This window comes from Lissotriton vulgaris, chromosome 3_1 (assembly GCF_964263255.1).
Source record: "Lissotriton vulgaris chromosome 3_1, aLisVul1.2, whole genome shotgun sequence".
Lineage (NCBI taxonomy): Eukaryota > Metazoa > Chordata > Amphibia > Caudata > Salamandridae > Lissotriton > Lissotriton vulgaris.
Window position 1 is genome coordinate 1,607,857,946 of NC_141689.1, and position 19,116 is coordinate 1,607,877,061.

The 19,116-nt window shown below is 47.0% G+C and overlaps 1 protein-coding gene across 3 annotated transcripts in view; it reads right to left on the bottom strand.

Annotated features, from left to right (window-relative positions):
• The window catches only part of SLC44A1 (solute carrier family 44 member 1), a 576,430-nt gene that overhangs the window by 372,228 nt on the left and 185,086 nt on the right, over positions 1-19,116 (bottom strand). For all 3 annotated transcript variants that reach the window (XM_086962088.1, XM_086962089.1, XM_086962087.1), the window contains exon 2: positions 11,548-11,637. In XM_086962088.1, the coding sequence (XP_086818214.1) occupies positions 11,548-11,637 (90 nt within the window). The remainder of the gene's footprint in view (positions 1-11,547; positions 11,638-19,116) is intronic.

Consider the following 19,116-nt stretch of genomic DNA (forward strand, 5'->3'; position numbering starts at 1 on the left):
TGACACGGACCAGACAGCCCAGAGGCAGCCGACGACAGAGACACAGATCAAGGGGGCACAGACTGTGTTAAGACAGGTGACTGCAAAGACATGGGCTAGAGACTGTAGACACTGTGGTAAGAGACGTACAGGGAGTGCACACGGAGGCTTGATAAGGCGGCGGAAGAGGCAAAGATCAGAGACTCCAGCCACAGATTAGAGACGGAGACTGTGGTGACAAGGGACCCAGAGACTGCGGAGACAGACCGTGTTAAGTGACTGTAGAGATAAAGGCACAAATGCAGGATGTGGGGGCACAAAAAGAAGGGACAGGAACAAAGAGAGGTTGGCAGGCAGAAGGAGTGTGGAGAGTTACCAGGACAGGGAGAGGAATTCAGAAAGGCAAAAGACATAGCAGAGAGAGACTAGGAGTCCTGGGAAGAGGGGGGGAAGCAACCCAGCAGGGGTCAAGCGATGCCGAGGAGCAAGAAGGGAGAGGGGACCATAGGACGCGACAGGGAATTGACCAGGTGAAGTCATTAAGCGAAAACACAGGAGCCCAGTGACCTAGAGGGTAGAGGCCCATGGAGGAGGCCGTGGCTTCAGGCAAGCGTTCAAACACTTTGTATGCAGTTGGGTTGATCGGTGGCAAGATGGGTAGTAGGTGCACTTGTCGAGTACAGGAATGTGAAGTGGCAGTCTGAGTCAATAGCTCCAACTCGGCCCCAAGAGTTTGCGCAGGTGACTGTGCCGGTGATGGGGATTTAATGTATATTACAGAGAAGCATTTGTTTCAATATACTTTGTTTCCGGGAAGAAACCCAGCTTCTTAGGTTACGAAGCAGGCAAGTAATACATGCACAAGAGAACCAGGAGTGTGAGAGTGAACTACCACGAAGCGAGTGGTCAGGAAGCCAATTGAAATACTGAGAAAATGTATGTACTGATGATAAAAATCACCACTGGCTTATGTCGCAATTGCGGGATCCATCACAGGTTGAGTGCATTTAAAAAAAGGTTTGAGTAAAGTGTATGCACAAAACAAATCAGGAGCGTGATGAGGTCGTTCGTAATTAGCATTCAGCAGTTTGTTAGCAAGAGCATTGTATGGGTTGCTTTAATAACATGTGGCAATAGTAGCTGAACATAGGAAAAAAGTAAGCATTTTTAAAAAAGCTAGTGTGCTCAGTCGCCTTTCATTTTGTCAAAGAGCAATTGCAGAGAAGCATTCACAACGATACAGTATTCTTTTGCATCCCGATTAAAGTTAAAGCATGGAATGGGACGCCTCGAAAAACAAAGACTGCACTCTGGTCAAAGAAAAAGGCTGTTAATGGGGGGAAACACGAAGCGGCTCGAGTCAATGAGGGAGATGATGCAAGAGGGGGAAGAGAGACTGCGTGGGAGACAAGAACAAGCATTGGCCGCACGGCCGTGAAAGTGACGCGGCCGTAAAAGTTAAAGTGATCGCTCGCTGTGTGAGAGAGAACAGCACGCATATATAACCACCGTTAAAGCTCAGCGCTAAAAGAAAAAAAAGCATTGGCCGCGTGGCCGTAAAAGTAACGCGGCCGCGCGGCCATGAAAGCAGAGTGACGCGATCTGTGATGGGGAGGGGAGAATTGAAGCACGGAGAGAGGCACGCAAGGCTTAATGAGCCTTGACAGAAACCCACTTGGCGGCTGGGCGCGTGCACGCACATGTACACGCAAGCTTGAGGCCAGGAAAAGCCTGTGGTAGCACTTTCAAAAGCCACTCAATACATTTCTTGCAGAGCAGTGCATGCGCTGGCTCAGCGAGACCTGAAAAGGAATGGTTGAAAAGCGGGCCAATCACATCGTTTCATCAATATGATTGGGCACCATAACAGCCAATCTGTGTAGGGCCCACAATTGGGCCATTCAGTTTGTTTACCATCAGCCAATCCAAATAACTGTAGGACAAATAGCGCAGATCTCACATGCAGATTGGTGATGTTGCAGCAGCCTGTGGGTCGCCGGATTACCCACTGCCTATAGCTAGTTTTTAGGTCGAGCAGACCTAAAAAGCATGCAAAGCATGCTTTGTCTGCGAAGACATCTTTTGCTGGCGTGTCTGGGGGAATGTGAGACAGCGATCGCCCACGCGCCTCGCTGTCTCAGATTCCTCCTCGAGGGCGCGCACGTCACCGTGCACATCCCCTGCCTGGTGCACGCTCTTCAATGAATGAAAGTGAAACTGGCTGCAGTGCCTCGCATCCATGCCGCGTTAGTGTCTTTCCCGTTTATTTCCCTCCGCTTCTCTCGTGTCCCCTTCCCTCCGCCTCTCTCGTGTCCCCTTCCCTCAGCGTCTCTCTCGCCTGCATCCTTCCCTCTGCGTCTCTCGCCTCCCCTTCTGTAGTTTACTGTCCTCCCTCTGCCTAAGGCTCTCTCCAGGTCCTTTCCCTGCCTGCCTCTCCATGCTCCGCTCTCTGTCTCGTGGGCCGCGGTGCTCCTCTATCTCTTCGGTGTCGTTTCCCGTCCTAGCTGCTAACTTTCCTCTGCAGGAAGTCGCCGCTGCCCCGTCCTCGGCTCCAGCAGTGCCCCACCCTCTTAACTTCACGTCCCTCCCTTAGCTCCTCCCTGCGGTCTCCTCCCCTCTCCCACCCCCTGGCTTCCCGGCTCCCAGGCTCTCCCAGCAGTGTCTCCACGGCTCTGCGACATGGGGCAGTAGCTGCTGGTTGAAGCAGATCCCGGAGAGCCCCCCTGCTTCCTGGTGCCATGACCCCCCGAGGCTCCCAGCCGGCGAAGGACGGCTGCTGCTGGGCTTCCTGGCGCTATCTCTGGCGCTGCACCTCGTCACCCTCGGGGGCTACCTCCAGCTGACGGGAGCTGAGCAGCGGGGCTCGCACACAGCAGCCCCCCAGCAGCGGGACCCCGGTGACAGCGAGTGGCGCCGCCGTCAGGTGAGTCCTCTGAAGTCCTGCCCGGAGCAGTGCAGGGCTGGTTGTTACCTTGTTTATTTAGTCTTTCCCTCTTTCCGCTTCACATTAGGAGCCCTCCTCCCACCCTCCAAGCACACACCAGCTTTGGGGCTCTCAGCACACATGTACATGCTGATGTGGCGCTGATACAGCTGTATTACACTACGTTCTCCTCACCCTCCTCTCTTGGTAGAGCTGCGCCTTGTGTGTAACAAAAGGCGTGTGTGCATCACAGGCAGAGCAAACGCAAGTGACAGCGACTTTAATTTAAGACCTCCCTTAAGCAATCTCATCAGTAGCCATGCTTCTCCAGTCTTGGTGTCTGTGTGTATCGCTGTGAGTCACTGTGTCTGTTTTAATGTATCTGTCAGTGCGCACTGGCTTTTACTTCTATTGTCTGCTGTGTGCTTAAAGTATATCTCTGTGGCGCTGGGTCGGTTTGCAGCGGCATTTCTCTGTCACTCACACTTACCTGTTTGCTCTTGTGTTGTGCGTGTCTCCATGTGCCTCTGTTTCCTTTTCACGTCTAGAAAATGGTCTGTTTATTGTGTCTGTTTCCGTGAGTCGCACCTTCACAGTGATTACCTGTCTTCATCTGTGTGTGTGTTCAGCTCTCTGATGATCTAGCTTGTGCAGGTGGTGTATCTGTCAACCCGTGGGCTCATCTGTTCATTCATGCCCCCCCGCACAGCCCCTGCACTGCCCCCCGCACTGCCCCCCGCACAGCCCCCCCGCACTGCCCCCCACACAGCCCCTGCACTGCCCCCCCCGCACTGCCCCCCGCACAGCCCCTGCACTGCCCCCCGCACTGCCCCCGCACTGCCCCTGCACAGCCCCCCGCACAGCCTCTGCACTGCCCCCTGCACTGCCCCCCCGCACAGCCTCTGCACTGCCCCCCCCCGCACAGCCGCCTGCCTCTTCGCCCTCCTTTCACCCCGTCCTCCTCCTGCCTCTGCAGGCCGCGCTCTGTCCCTGCAGCTCGCAGGAACTGTCAGCTGGGAGAGTCACTCCGACCCCGCGGACTGTCCTTGGGCTTTCATCTTGTAACTGCTGCTCCTGTCGCTCCGGGTGAAGTCTGCGCTACATTAAACTGCAAACAAATATATTGCTTTTACTATTCAAAGGTCAAGCAGCTTTTTTTACTGGATAAGGCGTGCATGTTATACCCGCTCAATAAAGCTACCAGCACCACTGTGCTGTCTTGAAATACATTGTTTTTGTCATTTTGCTAACGTTTAATGTGAAACTCTCAGAAAACCTACCTCACCGACTTGTCTCGTCCAAGTGTTAAACTTCTTTGCGCTACTCACAATTTTTACTACCTCATCTATTTTGTTTGCTACCTCATGTATTTTTGTTTGCTCACAATTTTTACTACCTCATGTATTTTGTTTGCTCACAATTGTCACTTTACAGTATGTAACGTAACGCCTGCCTTTGTAATCTGTTCTCGTGTAATGTTCTCATCTTGTATCATTTCTGTTCATATTGTGAAGCCTCCGAAGCCTTCGGGTAAACTTCGCGCTATATAAAAATGCATAAATAAATAAATAAAATAAATAAATTCGTGTGTGTCTTGGCGCAATCAACAAATCCAGCCTCTGCCTCACAGAATGAGCCGTGTTTACAGAATGTTGATCATTGTAACCACCCGCTGAATAACGCACAGCAGGAATTAACACATCTGGGCAAGGCTGGGCAAATCACTTAATCTCCCCGTGCCTAATAAAAATGAATGTGTCTCTTGTAACGTTACTGGTGCTTGTGTAAAGCGCTCTGATACTCTATACCTTTGAGTCAAGTTTGCGCTATATAAAACGCTAAAAAAAAACACCAACATTTCCATGAGACCTGTCCCGGTGTGTGCATTATCATGCAGTTAAGGTGTAGAAGATGCATGCACAGTACCGCTGTCTGTCGCATGGTTTTCTCTTGTCCATCTTCCTGTTTTGAAATCGTACCACCATCTTCATTGCGCTTTATGCACTTTATGTACTTTCGGCAGTGCAAAGATAATACGTCTCCTCTATCACAATGTGTGTGCTGGTGTTAGGATGTGCCACACTGACATTCCAGGCCTATTTTACCCAGTGTGCAAACAACAACTGGTTTAAATAGGTTCTCTCAATGTTTCAAGTTTTATTACAAATGTCACAAAAAGATGTTAATATTTCACTTCTGTTCTTGGATTTTCATAGCAATAAAATACACTGAACATAATCTTCACAAAAGTTATTTACAAAAGTTTAAGCTATTGCCATTATGAATTACAATAACTTTTATTTAAGTATTAATTATTTGAAAAAAAATAAAAGCCATTGTTATTTGTAATATCAATACATCTAAGTCACGTAAATAAAACACATATTGCATTACAAATGCTATAGGTGCCACATTTGTGAAAGTTATAACTATTGGCACTGTAAATGACAAAGCTATTAATTTCGCTATGTCCAAAACCAACACATACATAAAAAAATTGTCATTTACAATACCAATAGCTCAATCTTTCCTAATGCGAGACCTATTGCATTGCAAATGCTTGTTTTATTTAGAAGTCTGTGACAAGTAAATTCCTTGATAAAGGAGGAAACAAAAAGGCAACAGTGATTCCTCAGTTGCACATCCATCTCAATTTGAGCACTGTGATATGAATCCACAGTGGTGCTCTAACACTATAACTCAGCTGTTGTAACGATGTGTAGAACTGGATCCTAGAAACTTCCCAGGCCAGTTATTCACAGAAAGTACAGAACAGCGGATCACTCACCACGTATAAATCCCTGCTGCCATAATAGTCTAAGTCTGTGTGTCCATTAATACATCATAGTATTTACAACATTTATATTGCTTGGATAGCATAGAAACTATGCCTCACAAATTAACTTCAAACATTCAAGTTAGTGATATTTACATTTTACTGAAAATCAGTATCACAAAAGGATTACACATCACATCTTCAATCCAAACTCAGTAGTTTATCGGCCACTTAGTTATAGATACAGTTGTTTGATGGCTTTTTTAACCTAGCATGTTCCTAGCGTGCTCTTTTTTTCATTCATAATAAAGTTAGTTTTAATGATCTACGTATCACACCAATCAGCCTTGAGAAAGTCCTATAAAGGACGAAAAACATGTCGCCTGAGATCATCCATGAGGAACTAACAGCAACACATCTACAAAGCGCCACTAAAGAAGTCTAACTGTAACAAAAGGAATCAACAGCAATATATATATATATATATATATACATATCGTCATCAAACAAAGCAGCAACTTCACTCCAAAAGGTGTTTGACAATGTCCAATTCAAAGTAGTGAGGTTTAGCAAAAATTGAGGCTGCCAGAAATCAAAGCAAGCCACAACGGCCACTAATTTTTAAGTCCCAGTAGAATATAATATAAATAGGGAAATTAGGTTTCTTTTTTTTTTTTTTAACAAAATTGGAATGGCATGGGTTGAGCCCAGACAGTAAGTAGAAGGATCAAAGAGTTGGGAAGTTCAATAAAAAAACTCCTGCCTGTGTTCTGACTGGGCTCTGGAAACAAAGAAGAATTTGTGACCCGACTGTATTTTATATCACTACACAAAAGATATTAATGCAATTATGATATTCCACCGTCAGGAAAGTAGGCACTCATAACGAGACAGAGGCTGTTCTCTACAGACTACAGAAGGAGGTATTGTGACACTGAGGATGTATATGAGGCGGTAGATGGAAAAGAACAGTGTCCCACAGTGAAGAAGCAAGTTTGGGAATAAAATTGATCTTAAGTGATAGCGTTAAAACAAACAGTAGAGCGCTGTGACCTGGTGGCTATCATTAGGCTTATTTCAGTAAATTAAAATTATGGTTTTTAGTGCAAGCCTTTTTACTGGAATCTAGGCTGACGCAAACATCCCACTGATTGAATAAGTGAAGCTTCTTGATAACCAAATTGTCTTCTACAGAGATTCACTACTATTTGAAAATGAAATCTACCCACTGCAACTAAAGCGCATCAGAGCAGAGGGAGACATCACAAACCATAAAAGCAACCAAAGCAAAAATAAAAAAATGCTATGAAAGACACCCACCATCTCTGATGTGCATATTTTTCCACAACAATTACTGGTTAAACAATGCATGATACATAATCACACAAAAATTATTAGTACGCACGTTACATACAACAAGCATTGGAAATGCAATAGGTCTCGCATTAGAAAAGTTGGAGTTATTGGTCTTGTAAATGACATATTTTATTTATTTGTTGGTTTTTAAAATTGCTAAATTGATGGCTTTGTCATTTACAATGCCAATAGTTATAACTTTCGCGAATGTGACACCTATAGCATTTGGAATGCAACATGTTTTGTATTTATGTGACTTAGATGGCAGCTCTGGTCGTTAGGCCACATCTCTAGAGAGCAGGAGAGTGCAGCAGGGGAGAGAAGCACAGCAATGCAATAGGTCTCGCATTAGGAAAGTTTGAGCTATTGGTATTGTAAAGGACACATTTTTTATTTATGTACTTGTTTTGAAAATAGCGAATTAATAGCTTTGTTATTTACAATGCCAATAGTTTTATCTTTCGCAAATGTGACACCTATTGTAACACAATATGTGTTGTGAGGGTGAGTGAGGGTGAGGGTGAGGGGTTGAGGGTGAGTGAGGGTGAGGGGTTGAGGGTGAGGGTGAGTGAGGGTGAGGGTGAGTGAGGGTGAGTGAGGGTGAGTGAGGGTGAGGGTGAGTGAGGGTGAGGGGTTGATGGTGAGTGAGGGTGGGTGAGGGTGAGGGTAAGTGAGGGTGAGTGAGGGTGAGGGTGAGGGTGAGTGAGGGTGAGTGAGGGTGAGGGGTTGAGGGTGAGTGAGGGTGAGTGAGGGTGAGGGGTTGAGGGTGAGTGAGGGTGAGGGGTTGAGGGTGAGTGAGGGTGAGGGGTTGAGGGTGAGTGAGGGTGAGGGGTTGAGGGTGAGTGAGGGTGAGTGAGGGTGGGGTTGAGGGTGAGTGAGGGTGAGTGAGGGTGAGGGTGAGTGAGGGTGAGGCTGAGGGGTTGAGGGTGGGTGAGTGAGAGTGAGGGTGAGTGTGAGTGAGGGTGAGTGAGGGTGAGGGTGAGTGAGGGTGAGTGAGGGTGAGGGGTTGAGGGTGAGTGAGGGTGAGGGGTTGAGGGTGAGTGAGGGTGAGGGGTTGAGGGTGAGTGAGGGTGAGGGTGAGTGAGGGTGAGTGAGGGTGAGGGTGAGTGAGGGTGACGGTGAGTGAGGGTGAGGGTGAGTGAGGGTGAGTGAGGGTGAGGGTGAGTGAGGGTGAGTGAGGGGGAGGGAAAGTGAGGGTGAGGGGTTGAGGGTGAGTGAGGGTGAGGGTGAGTGAGGGTGAGTGAGGGCGAGTGAGGGCGAGTGAGGGCGAGTGAGGGCGAGTGGGGGCGAGTGAGGGCGAGTGAGGGCGAGTGAGGGCGAGTGAGGGCGAGTGAGGGCGAGTGAGGGCGAGTGAGGGCGAGTGAGGGCGAGTGAGGGCGAGTGAGGGCGAGTGAGGGCGAGTGAGGGCGAGTGAGGGCGAGTGAGTGAGGGTGAGGGTGAGTGAGGGGTTGAGGGTGAGTGAGGGTGAGTGAGGGTGAGGGTGGGTGAGGGTGAGTGAGGGTGAGTGAGGGTGAGGGATTGAGGGTGAGGGGTTGAGGGTGAGGGGTTGAGGGTGAGTGAGGGTGAGTGAGGGCGAGTGAGGGCGAGTGAGGGCGAGTGAGGGCGAGTGAGGGCGAGTGAGGGCGAGTGAGGGCGAGTGAGGGCGAGTGAGGGCGAGTGAGGGCGAGTGAGGGCGAGTGAGGGTGAGTGAGGGTGAGTGAGGGTGAGGGTGAGAGGGGTTGAGGGTGAGTGAGGGTGAGGGTGAGGGTGGGTGAGGGTGAGTGAGGGGTTGAGGGTGAGTGAGGGTGAGGGGTTGAGGGTGAGTGAGGGTGAGGGTGAGTGAGGGTGAGGGATTGAGGGTGAGTGAGGGTGAGGGTGAGTGAGGGTGAGGGGTTGAGGGTGAGTGAGGGTGAGGGGTTGAGGGTGAGTGAGGGTGAGGGGTTGAGGGTGAGTGAGGGTGAGGGATTGAGGGTGAGGGGTTGAGGGTGAGTGAGGGTGAGTGAGGGTGAGTGAGGGTGAGGGGTTGAGGGTGAGTGAGGGTGAGGGGTTGAGGGTGAGTGAGGGTGAGGATGAGGGGTTGAGGGTGGGTGAGGGTGGGTGAGGGTGAGTGAGGGTGAGTGAGGGTGAGGGTGAGTGAGGGTGAGTGAGGGTGAGTGAGGGTGAGTGTGAGTGAGGGTGAGTGTGAGTGAGGGTGAGGGTGAGGGGTTGAGGGTGAGTGAGGGTGAGGGGTTGAGGGTGAGTGAGGGTGAGGGTGAGTGAGGGTGAGGGGTTGAGGGTGAGTGAGGGTGAGTTAGGGTGAGGGGTTGAGGGTGGGTGGGTGAGGGTGAGGGGTTGAGGGTGAGTGAGGATGAGTGAGAGTGAGGGTGAGTGAGGGGTTGAGGGTGAGGGGTTGAGGGTGAGTGAGGGTGAGGGGTTGAGGGTGAGTGAGGGTGAGGGTGGGTGAGGGTGAGTGAGGGTGAGGGGTTGAGGGTGAGTGAGGGTGAGTGAGGGTGAGGGTGAGTGAGGGTGAGTGAGGGTGAGGGTGAGGGTGAGTGAGGGTGAGTGAGGGTGAGGGGTTGAGGGTGAGGGGTTGAGGGTGAGTGAGGGTGAGTGAGGGTGAGGGGTTGAGGGTGAGTGAGGGTGAGGGGTTGAGGGTGAGTGAGGGTGAGGGGGTGAGGGTGAGTGAGGGTGAGGTGTTGAGGGTGAGGGGTTGAGGGTGAGTGAGGGTGGGTGAGGGGTTGAGGGTGAGTGAGGGTGGGTGAGGGGTTGAGGGTGAGTGAGGGTAAGAGGTGAGGGTGAGTGAGGGTGAGGGGTTGAGGGTGAGTGAGGGTGAGGGGTTGAGGGTGAGTGAGGGTGAGGGGTTGAGGGTGAGTGAGGGTGAGTGAGGGTGAGGGGTTGAGGGTGAGTGAGGGTGAGTGAGGGTGAGGGGTTGAGGGTGAGTGAGAGTGAGGGTGAGTGAGGGGTTGAGGGTGAGGGGTTGAGGGTGAGTGAGGGTGAGGGTGAGGGGTTGAGGGTGAGTGAGGGTGAGGGGTTGAGGGTGAGGGGTTGAGGGTGAGTGAGGGTGAGGGTGAGTGAGGGTGAGGGGTTGAGGGTGAGGGGTTGAGGGTGAGGGGTTGAGGGTGAGTGAGGGTGAGGGTGAGTGAGGGTGAGTGAGGGTGAGGGGTTGAGGGTGAGTGAGAGTGAGGGTGAGTGAGGGGTTGAGGGTGAGTGAGGGTGAGGGTGAGGGGTTGAGGGTGAGTGAGGGTGAGGGGTTGAGGGTGAGTGAGGGTGAGGGTGGGTGAAGGTGAGTGAGGGTGAGGGTGAGTGAGGGTGAGGGGTTGAGGGTGAGTGAGGGTGAGTGAGGGTGAGTGAGGGTGAGGGGTTGAGGGTGAGTGAGGGTGAGGGTGAGTGAGGGTGAGTGAGGGTGAGTGAGGGTGAGTGAGGGTGAGTGAGGGTGAGGGTGGGTGAGGGGTTGAGGTTGAGGGTGAGGGGTTGAGGGTGAGGGTGAGTGAGGGTGAGGGGTTGAGGGAGGGTGAGGGGTTGAGGGTGAGTGAGGGTGAGGGGTTGAGGGTGAGTGAGGGTGAGGGTGAGGGTACATGCTTTTCACTTTCTTCAAAGGTTGTCCGTGCATCAAGGGTAGTTGACTGAACTTTAAGTATAATAATTGTACGTACTCTTCGGTGGCATTGAGCTCACACCCTCGAATGGTCTTCGGTAGTATTGTTTCCTGTAGAATTCTATTTCCTGCTTATAAAGCGCATGTCTCGGTCAGTATCAGCAAAGTGGTATGTGCATGTGAAAGTCGGAGAGTTGGAGGCGGTTAAGGAAATGCAGAACATTCTGCAAAAGTAATGGGAAACCATTTTTATCTTGAAACTGTTTTTAACCGACAGTCTTTTATTCCTAATCATAGATGAGTGGGAGTAATACAGGGACTGGAGCAGCAGCGCCTCAGTTTGGATTGGTGTGGCAGGCAGGAGAAAGTCAGGAGAGGGAGGAGAGGGAACTGCTTGCGAAATGAAATTAAAAGCGGCCGGGCGGGAAATGCTCTCGGTAGCATTCGTTTGAAGTGTGAAGCAGGGGGCGGGAGCAGCCTTTGATGTGCGGATAATTAGGGGAGGAGAAGCCAGGAGATCCAAGCTGGGGAACAGATGGCTGGCGATTTGGTGCTGTGCACGCGCATTTTAGGTCAATGCGCTTGCGCATTGACCTAAAAGCCACGGGCACAGCACCAAATCGCCCAGTTAGTTTAACTCTGGTTAAAGCCCTATATCCTCGCAAGCTCGATGCGCATGCGCATCGAATAGCGAGACCTAAAAAACTGGACTTTATCCAGTAACTTTCATATGTTTTGTGGCTTTAGATTGACAATATCTACCTCCTTTCAGGCCTTCCTTTCCTCATTCCCAAATCACAGCCTTGGGCAAATGGGAAAGAAAGCCAGGAGGGAGACCGTTGATCGGTATAAGCAAGGACTGATGCCCAGCACTGCATTATCTTTACAGATCCACATCAAGTCTGTTAGGGCATGGGGTAGGAAGACACAGTAGATGGAAAGTGTGACTTTTTGACTTACCATGCCAACGCAGAACAGGATGAACAGTAGCAGCCATGGTAGGTCTGTGCAGCTGTGCTCCTCAAGAGGCTTCCAATCTCGTTTGGAACTCTGGGGAGAGGAAATAAAGGTCCATGGTCATTCTGAGTGCCAAAGGCTCTCTGCACCATTATATAACCAATTACATTTTAGCTTCAACATTTAAGTTTTGAAAACAATGATGGTAGAAGAGATTGAAAAGTATTAATAACTAATAAAAATGAGTTGGGTATAGACATTTACAAGATTCAGCTTCTAAACCCCCCTTTTGAAGGCTCGGCACTTTATTCACTGCCCAAAAGCAGGGGTCAGCTATGGTTAAAGAACACTGCAATCAAACTGAGAAAGCGTCTCACTGCTAATGTGGATGATTACATTTCACTATTCTTGTGGTTCAAACTCATTGGATGAACTGCAGTCATAATCCTTGATGTAGTCTGAGGTTCTTCAAAATGTGAGCCTTTTGTACTCGAATTGCCTTACCAGGGAACGGTGCATCAATGTAGGTGAAGCTGCTCCCTAGCCCTCTATCAGAATAAACTGTGGTACCCTAGAAATGTGCCCCCTAATTGTGTCAACAATGAAGGAAATGCAGGCATGACTCATTTGTGGTTGATAAGCAATAAAAAGAATCAACAAGGCAGAGAAATGAAAAAGCCACCAGTCTTCAGATGAAAAGGGAAATAGTAATTTGAATTCAGGCTCCTTTTGACTCCCTTATCTCTGCCTCTGCACATGTCATGGTCCTTTAACTTTTAGGGATTAAGAGTCCACTTGGGACACTTTGAGGTACTTGGAAGCAGGGGCGTAGTTATCAGTGGGGCCGAGGGGCATAACAACAACAGCCCCTCGAGCTCTGGGAGGAGACCTAAATAACCGTGCTGAAGTTCTGAATGTGAATGAGCGTTAAGAAACAAAAAACGTCATTATGATTTTTCGTATCACATTTTCACATTTGCAGTGTGTTCAAAGACATAAGTCAAATGTCACTCTAGTATTCTGATAAACTACTATTTATTCTTTTGAAAAGGAGACTAGTGTTTACTTTTCTTTCGCTTACTTCAAAGAGAACTGTGTGAAAACTTTGCTGGTGTGAAAGGCTGTAGGATGCTGTTTTCTTCTACGCAAAACACAATTTAAAGAACAATAAATAAACAGTACAAATATTTCAAAATAAATAAAAACAAAAGCACAAATGAAGTGAGTTTTTTTCACCAAATTCTAAAGAGTGATGGAAACAAAGATTTTAATGGGATCAAAGCAAATTAAGACCCTTTACTTGGTGATGCCCAAATGACAAATATTCGTTTAAACCCAATTTCCACACAATGTTTGTTCACCGTATAGTTATATCAGTAAAATTGTATGTCTATGCAAATGTTATCTTTACAATGGAAAATATGCCATTGTGCCTACCACACCATGATTTAGTAATATATTTGCGATGGTGTGCTCCTACATACCACACCCTACCACTTTTATGCTGAACGAGCTAGGCTCAATCTGAAACAGTGTCCCAGCATCACTGCCTACGAGGGCCGCTGGGAGCTTGCTCTAAGTTCTGTCAGTTGTAGGAGTCAGACTCTGAGCAGCAGAACCTACTGAAGCCAATGCGGGGGCACAACGAAGGCCTCATTGTGCCCACACTTAATTGCTGAGCAATGCGCATGCTCACTTTTGTAAAGGCAAAGTGCGCCATTCGGCTCCGGCTGTCTCACGCCATCACAGGTCAAAGAAGGTATGCTCCATGTTGATAGGTGGCTTCTGAAGACAAGTCAGTCATAGTAATCACTGTGTTTAGAGTTTTGGGTGCAGGTCAGACAATGGTGGTTAGTAAAAGAGAATTGCTTACTTAGGACAGAGTGCTGGAACTGGGAAAATGAAGGATCTGAGGGTTGCTTCTTTCATTACATGCTTAAAAAAAAATCAACAAGTTTTTGGGGTCCCTAATGCACAATTCTTCCTTACTGAAACCATATGTAGGAATAGTTATCCTTCTGAGACCAATGGCAACCGGCCAGAATCTCAGAAAACAGGACCCTGCTGTGGAGAGAGGTGGATCTCGAGTAACTGTTACAGACATTACAGTGGTAGGGACAAATGAGCCAACAAATTAACAGATAGAGCAGAGTTAAGGGTCTGTATTGGCTCTAAGAGCGCAGGCACGAACTGAGCCATGAGGATACTGGGCATGGAAATGGTGCAACAAATATGCATGAATATGATAGTGTCTTCAAAACAGGATATTTCTTTGAAAAGCGTTTCACCTTAGTACATTAAATTATAGCACTGCACTGAGAGACTTTATTAAAACAGTTTTTAAAGATGACCAAAGAATATTCATACCCCTAACCCCTAATGATAATACCATTAGTAAACTAAGAGGCAAATCAGTTGTCATGTGCACTCCATAGATGGACTACATTCTTATCTTAAAGAGAGAAACATTATAGTCCATTAAGTCAAACACAATAGAGATTTTGTATACATCTCAGCACACCTCCTCACGTATTCCAAGGTTTTCCCAAATGCAGTAATGACAAAAATAGGAGGCACGATAAAATAAAATTGTCCTAGGATCACACAATTTATTCATGCGGCCAAGTCGGGATTGATCCCAGGTTTTCTGGTTTCACATTGTTTAATTCAGCCACTAGATTGGTATCCCTTTCTCACGTCTGTTTGACATCAAAGTGTAACGCTTTCTCTTCCATTCCTGGTGCATGAGCTTCAAGCGTGGAAGCAGGCAGAAGCCACAAGAAAACTCATTTTGGGCTCAAAAGGACCTTGAGCTGAATCAGAGCCTAGAATCCAGCTCGAGGCTTCGGTGGCTCACTCACCTCTATACTTGTAGTGTTCTGGAACTAAAGGACACTGTCTGAGACCCACCAACCTGAATTCCTCTTCACTGGTTGTTGTGTTCTACTGTTCAATTTCACAAGGAGAAAGAAAAGGAGGAAAAAAACCTTTGTGATACACTTTGCCCGGCAGTATATTGCAGCGTGTTCATCTGAAGAGACTTGAGACATGTTTTCTTTATATGTGGGGTTTGCCTTGACCATTTATGGGTAATGCACTGCGCTTAATGCGCATACCGGTCTCTGCAGTGAGGGGAGTTTTCTTTTGAATGAGAGTGCGAACATACTTGCAGGAGCATTCCATCTTCTACGTGCCACTGGAGTGTTGCTGGCGTAGACATATACTGTAAGTGCATGTAACAAGCTCCCCCGCCTTTAGGAATTGACGTTTCTGTATGCAGCGGCGGTCATCTTAACTGTTTGGGATACTCCCTGTTGCTTTCTATCAATATACCCGCATTCTTCATACAGTGCTCGGTGACTACCACACCAACGCCATTTTACAACACATGCTTACTCTAAGGAAATGTCTCACGTCTACGTCTGTCTACACAGTGATAAGCACACTCTAATTGCAGTATTTACTAATTTTGAAGGTATTTGTGAAAGCGGTTATAGACACACTTTGTACCTGTATACTTTTTAAAGTTAATACCTACTATGAATACTGCAATGATAAGCACACCTTGCATAGAAGTATCTAACTGTTTTAGGGCAGTATTTTTCGAGAGATGTTTTTTGTTTTCTTCTTTACTTATTTATATATATATTTTCCTCTTGTGTGCAATTTGTGCTCTGTTAGTGCTCATGTCTACATCTAATAATGAGGTTCAGCCAGCCCCATTTCTACCGAATCCCGGTAGACAATCTATGACATGGAAAAAGTGTTTGCGCAACTCTGAGAACTACTTGGTGGCTATTGATGCTTCAAAATACGATGCCACCCATCGCACAGCACTTTTATTCAACCATTTAGGGAAGACTGGTCAGCCAGTGTTTAACAATCTTCCACCTGTACCGGCACCTTCAGCTGTCAAATCTCGGAATGTGTATTTGGAAGCTCTCGCTCGTACGGCTAAACAAAATTCCGACGAACCATCAGTAATGTTGGAGACATAACTTTAAGAGAAAGCAACTTGTAGAACAGACAGTAGAAGATTATCAAGTAGTTTTGGGAGTTCTGGCAGCAAAGTGCGAATTTGGTACTACTTTAGATGTGTATTTGCTAGACCAATTGGTTTTTAATTGCTCCAACAAAAAAAATCCAAGAGCAGATTTTGATGTGAAAAAACCCTTGTTGAATGAGGTTATGGACATTGCGAGAAGCATTAAAACGTTCTCCGATGTCTTTCAAAATTTTGTATGAAGAGGTTAAAAAGTAATGTAAAGGTTGGGGCTATGTCTGAAGAGGATGCTGCAGAAGTGTCTGCTATTGCCAATAAGAACACACCTAAGAAGGTTATAGAAAAGCAATTTTCTGGAGCACGTTTTAGGCGTAATTCAAAGTTTCACATGGGTAACAGCTAATCCTGTCCTCCACAGGGAAAGCGGTGCAACAATTGCAGAAAGAGTAGGCACTTTCAAGGTGTGTCGTTCAGCCAAAACTAAAGCTAGTCAGTTGAATATGGGTGAAGAAAGTATGTGTGACACTTTGAACAATGTTTTCCTTATTGTAGATATCAATTTTGTTATTACATCTCGCAGGAAATGTTCGAGACATATGAGTGAAGTTATAATTGGTTTAGTCAATTTAGGAATTATGGCAGATTCCGGCTCTCCCATCACTGTGCTCTCTAATTTAATATTTGAAAATGTGTGGTCTAACCAACTTTTGAAACAAGCTGATGTGAATCCAAAAGTGTTTGGATATTGTTACCTGCGGGCTAAGATTACTTCTATCCCACACAAAAGTAATTTAGGCATTAATTACATCGACCGCAAAAAGAGTGAAACAGCACTAGTGGTAATCTGGTATTGATGATTAACTGATTCAACGTTTTTACTTAATAAAAAATTAAATATATATACACACAGTAACATATTGCAAGAACATTCGCAAAGCTAATAGTCCCCAAAGGTGAGACCAAATGGCTTTGCTGATGTTGGTTTTCACTGCATGGGCATGAATATTCTCAGGAGGAATACTTTCCATCAACACACACCACTCTGGAAGGCAAGAAACAACCCTGTGAGCAATTGGTGCTTCCAAACCTGTATGTTTTCAGTTAGAACACATGCAACAATTAGCTTGATTTCATAAAGGTCTAATTTTGTTCAACTGAAATCAAATCCAAGAGTTCTCCATACATCCAGGTTATGTAGATTCTCTGCATCCAAGGGGTACTCGGAAAGAGCACAAGAAAACAATTCTCATTAACGACGTGGAACTCCTGAAAACGTTTAGCAAGGAGTAGAACATATAAATCATGAGGTCAAATTTGTCTTGATAAAAAAGAAAAAACTGGGCATTATTCAACAGGGAATAATTACTGCTCTTCGTGTAAGAGTTTGATTGAGGCAATCATCAGCAAGAAGGTAATTTTCATCACACTAGTTAAATATCGCAGGGTCAAAGGATCAAATCAACTTTAAGCCAGCACTGATGAAACTACATTCAAATCCCATACAGAATGGGGTCCACAAAGGAGTGGTAAAAGGTTGGCCAAACCAATCAAAATACTACTTAGGAAGATAATTCTGTAAAGCGGCCATTCCTTTTCAATGCTCCTGTAAGTAGCAATAGCTGCTAAATAGGACCTCCAAAACTAGGTCGGAAGCACACTGCTCAAAGAAACTTTTCTTAGATAATTTTCTTAGCAAGGGCCAAAATAAGAGTCCAAGTTTCTTACATGCTTACAGGAAATTGGTGATTTGTGGCTTAACCGCCTGGAGGATGCCCAAGTTCTCAAAAAACACTCTTTTGTGTCCATAGAGTAGCAGCTCATAAACAGTGTGGCCAATTTCAGCACTGGAAGGCAATGGTGAAACATCTAACTTCCATGCTACATGAATACAGACTTTCTGAATGATTAATTTATCTAGAAGACTCATTTTATAGACAAGCATACAATATTTCAAGAAGAAAGGATCACATTTTGGTTACAAAAAGTATATTGTGGTTGCATAGTGGACTTAAGCAGTTTCTTTTCTTTTTTTTAATGAAAATAAAGAGACTGGAGTGATGCTAACCTGGTGAGGCGTAAAAGTCACACGTGTCACAGTACCCCAGTGTTCCACAAGACAATAGGGGCTTTGGTGGCAGCCAACCTCAGTAGGTATTCTCCCCCATCAGCCCCCCCCCCCCCCCCACAACCCTGTATGTTGGGCGGGTGGTATGGCCTATAGTGTTGAAAAGCTGGGACTGGTTAAAGACAGGCAGGGGTGGGGCAAGGGGACATTTTGGGGCTTGAGTAGAGAACACAGCCACCATTTTGTCGAAGGTGGCTGAGAGTACAGGCAGGGCAAAAGTGACGCCTGCCTGCCTTCCCCCTGTAATGAGGAGTGGCGGCCTTTTCATGTGCGATAATCTATATAGACTAGGTGCACAAGGAGGGAAATGTGCAAGATACTGTCGCTAGGGGCAAGGTGCAGAGCGAGGCAGAATTGCAGGAAGTTTTTATGATTAAAAAATGTTTGACAGAGTTGGGTTAGGCAAAGCAGTTGGGCAGCGGAGGCAGAGGCGTAGGGTGGGTGGATGCCCCGGGGGCAAAATTCTTAGGGGCGCAGAATTTTAAAAAAGAAATTCTTACTACGATTTTTTTTTCCTTTTAAAATCTCACAGCAGGAAGTGTGTAACAGAGCGGCCAACACTCCTGAGAATTCCAAGATGGCCGCTGTAGTGTGCTCCGCAGAAGACTTCAGCAGCATACCACTCAGGAGCAATGACGCCAGCCAAAGGGCACGGCTGCAGGAGAAAGGGGAAGCGGGCAAAATGGGGGGAGAGAAACCAACAGGACAGAGTGCTGAAGGAGAGGACCTCCCCCCGCACTGATGACATCCAGAGTGAGGTGGTGTCTTTACCAGCTATAACCAGAACTGAGGAAGAGAGGGGCAACGCAGCTGATGACCGAGTTACAGGGAATTTCTTTAGCGGTCCCGGGAGACAGGATGAAGTTGAAGACCCAGACTCAATGGCCCAGGAGGGTTGTGGTCGAAGGCAAGTCTCCAGAAGGCCAGGAAGCATCTTGGAGTGATGGACAGGACAACGCTCACGTTAGGGCATGTGTGCACCCTTGTACCACACTTGTTTTGTTGCCACTTGTACATGGCACTGGGTAATCTGAGAATAGTGACAGGCACTAGAGAAAGGGGGATTAATCCCTCCAGCAACCATGAACTAAATATCACAAAGTGCTAATGGTCCTCGGGATATGGGATGCAATACTTGCCTTGTCTCAGGTGCTGGCAACATATCCTACATCGCTGGGTGGAAGTTAACATTTGTGGAAAGACAGGAAGCTGCTGGTCGAAAATTATTAAATACTTTACGTATTAAGTACAGGGACGGCAACCTGAGTTGGGGAACTTTATGGGTGGTACTTGGGGGTGAGGGAGGGTGTGAAGTACATGAATAAAGATGTTTAAAGAGGAGTCAGTTTTGTACAGCAAGGCTGCCTGGGGAATACATTAAAATATAATGTGCACCAGCTTCATTAAAGCGTCCCTTTTCCACACTAGATCTGTTGTCGGTGGT